Source organism: Asparagus officinalis, chromosome 3, assembly GCF_001876935.1.
Source record: "Asparagus officinalis chromosome 3, Aspof.V1, whole genome shotgun sequence".
Lineage (NCBI taxonomy): Eukaryota > Viridiplantae > Streptophyta > Magnoliopsida > Asparagales > Asparagaceae > Asparagus > Asparagus officinalis.
In genome coordinates this window covers 35356507-35359327 of record NC_033796.1, presented here as the reverse complement: position 1 = coordinate 35359327, position 2821 = coordinate 35356507, and the positions used below count along the sequence as shown (strand labels likewise).

General features: G+C 36.3%; 1 protein-coding gene across 1 annotated transcript; it reads right to left on the bottom strand.

Moving 5' to 3' along the window:
• On the bottom strand, positions 332 to 2135 carry LOC109834951 (putative F-box protein At1g49610). Its single transcript, XM_020402960.1, has 3 exons — positions 1251 to 2135; positions 999 to 1160; positions 332 to 915 (listed from the first exon to the last, which is right to left on the bottom strand). Exons 1-3 carry the CDS (start codon positions 2133 to 2135, stop codon positions 562 to 564), a joined length of 1401 nt encoding a protein of 466 aa, XP_020258549.1. The 3' UTR covers positions 332 to 561.

Here is a 2821-nt window from a genome sequence, read left to right as displayed (position 1 = left end):
TAAGTATTGCAAATAAGATAGAGTGCATCAAGGAACTCATCCCTGTGACAAACAGATAGTTGAAAATTTGTAATTATGAAATAAAATATCATGATCTTCTTAGTAGATGATGTGTAAGAACTATCAAAATTATAAAAGCATTCCCCCGCCCCCCCCCCCCGCTCAATCATTATCAAATTGTTCGAATGAACAGCCTAGGAAGGACAAGAGTAGGAATGGCTACTAAAATTGTAACCAACAAAATTAGTAACTAATCTCAAACATAAATAATAGCCAGAAGACCAGACATGATGCAATTTTGAACTTATCTCAGATAGCAAAAGGCTTCACCCTTGGGCTACATCGAAGGCAACATAAAGTTTCAGACTCCATCCTCAACAAATAAAATCAGGTATTTACTTTTGGCGCATCAAGGACCATGAACATCAATGCTTGATACTGAATTCAAGATCTTGCTCAAAAAATTAAAAAATAGGTTCAAGCAATGCACATATATGCTTCCAACTAAGAATCTTCAATAGTGTATGAAGAAATATGTTGTCTAGTTTGAGCTTCATACGATTATAACCAGTTTCCTCTAGGAAAATCATCCGTGATCAGGACTTTTGCATGTGGAGAGGCTATGTGCATTGCAAGCAACTTCTCACAGATTGCTTTTGCTGTAGCTGCGTAATTTGAGACCTTACGATAGATAGTCATCATCTGCAATGTATTTGCTTCCTCAAGAAAGAACTTCACAAGTTGGTATTCGGTTCTTTCCCCTAAAAATGAACTAATACTGATATCTTTCAGATTGGGAAAGCCACAACCATCTTCCAACTGCCTAGGGGCTTTATAATAGGAAACACCACGACCATCTTTCAATTGCCAAGGGGCTTTATGATCTCCCCAGAAATCCACTAGCCTGTTTGTGGTCTGAAAGTTTGACATTAATGAATCAGTAGGAACACATAAATACATCTTTAGAACTTGAGAATCATCAGGTGCATAAAAAGTACCTGATTATTGTGTAGGACTAGTTTCTCCAAATTGGGAGATCTTCGAAGTAGCGTAATTATCACATTGATGTTCTCCGTGGTTAAAGGCGCTCTTATCGTCAATTGCTTCAGATTACTGAATACTGGAGACGTTTGGTAGGACAAGTCTATCCCAGAAAGTGACTGCACACAAATGTATATCGAACATTGGTAAATGCTATGTGAGAAAAATACTTTGACATCAAAATAATTTGCAAAAACAAAATGAAGTACCTCTACAGCACCTCCTGTCAAATTCAACACCTTTGCATTACTAAGCTGACTCCAAAATTTAGTCAATTCATCTACGCTCCATTGTAATGTTCCACCACACCAAACATCAGCCTCCTCAAGAAACTTCAAATCCTCGGTTAGAATTTTGCCAAACATAAATAAATTGCATGAAAGAGATTCAAGTTTCGGTGTTGATATCTGAACTGTTCCATAGATATAATCTAAATACAAGGTTTTAAGATTTAGTGCAGATATTTCAATATTTTCAAACACTACGCCCAGCCTAAGTGATTCTAGCAAGGCGCAACTGGATATCAATTTCTCAAGCAACTCTTGAGTGCACTTGACAAAATTTAGATGTAAATATCTGAGATTTATCAGATTCAGCGAGTTGGGTAACTTCAGAAAACAATTTAAAATAGCACGTGGGTATTCTAATCTCATTGATCCGTCAATATCTAAATGCTTTAGCGTAGGGCAACGAAAGAAACTAGTAGGCAACTCTAACATATCCCGTGAATGCACGTGCAGCACGATTTCCTGCACATTGTGCCGCATTGCATAGTGCAACCATGTAGAGATGCAACTGACATCCGGAACATTGGTCCAATACAATTCGAACGCTGTTATAGAAGATGTAGCACGGATTGCGAGAACTCTTTCGACGAATTTGACGAAGCTGTGATGGCAACAGAACTCTTGTCTTTTGAGGACTAGTTTCGGGCAAGTAATCCATGCGTCGCGCCAGGGCTTCGATAAAATGGAGGTGTTCTTGATGGCAGTTTTGGTTGTGAGTTTGGAGAGGATTATGTCGATGATGTTTTGAGGGAGTTCACTTAGTCTGTCTCGGTTGTCTATGGCTTTTCCTATTGAAGAGGTCTCCATATGGAAATGATTTGAAGGGTAAATTTATGGGAAGTCTAACTTTCCTTCATATAAAGATGTTCGGAGTTACTTATGGAAAGTCTTAAAATTTTAGAAACCTTGAATTATAATTTAGGATGTGATTATCATAACATCCGTCATAATTAGACTGTTGTGATTCCATCATATAACGCTTCTATATTAGATATAATCTCTCTGTAGGATATACTGTTAATTTTTTTTCCTTTCACGGACCCCCGAAGGAAATCCAAATATATCGTTGAAACTTAATCTACAGAGTTACCTAGTTTTAAGATAGACCAATGGATACCAATAGATTATTGCAATTTAAAGTACACTTGCCTAGTTTTGAGATAGGCCAGAGTGTTGAAAGCTAATATTATCTTCAACCTACTCTGGATTTTTAAGTTGGTAAAGATTATCTTCTGTAGCGATCAACGCAGAGGTTGTCCAAATTTTTCCATAGAAACATTTAAATCATCCATTAAATAGGTTCTCCAAACTTAATACTCACATATAATCAAACTTACTCCCCAAGCAGGAGTTGAGGAAAATCTTTCTATGGTCAATATTAACCTTCATAATTTTGAATGTTATATTTAAATTTTAATCTATTCTAATTCTAATTATGTCTTATCTAATCCCACATGGACTATCTATAACTTAACAATTAAAAAAATTAACAA

Bases quoted from the DNA above. Each gene is read 5' to 3' on its own strand.
- LOC109834951 (XM_020402960.1), bottom strand. From the start codon at position 2,135: ATGGAGACCTCTTCAATAGGAAAAGCCATAGACAACCGAGACAGACTA. The intron at 1,161-1,250 runs GTACTTCATTTT...ATTTGTGTGCAG, and splicing joins TGACAGGAGGTGCTGTAGAG to TCACTTTCTGGGATAGACTT. The intron at 916-998 runs GTACTTTTTATG...TCAAACTTTCAG, and splicing joins TAGTCCTACACAATAATCAG to ACCACAAACAGGCTAGTGGA.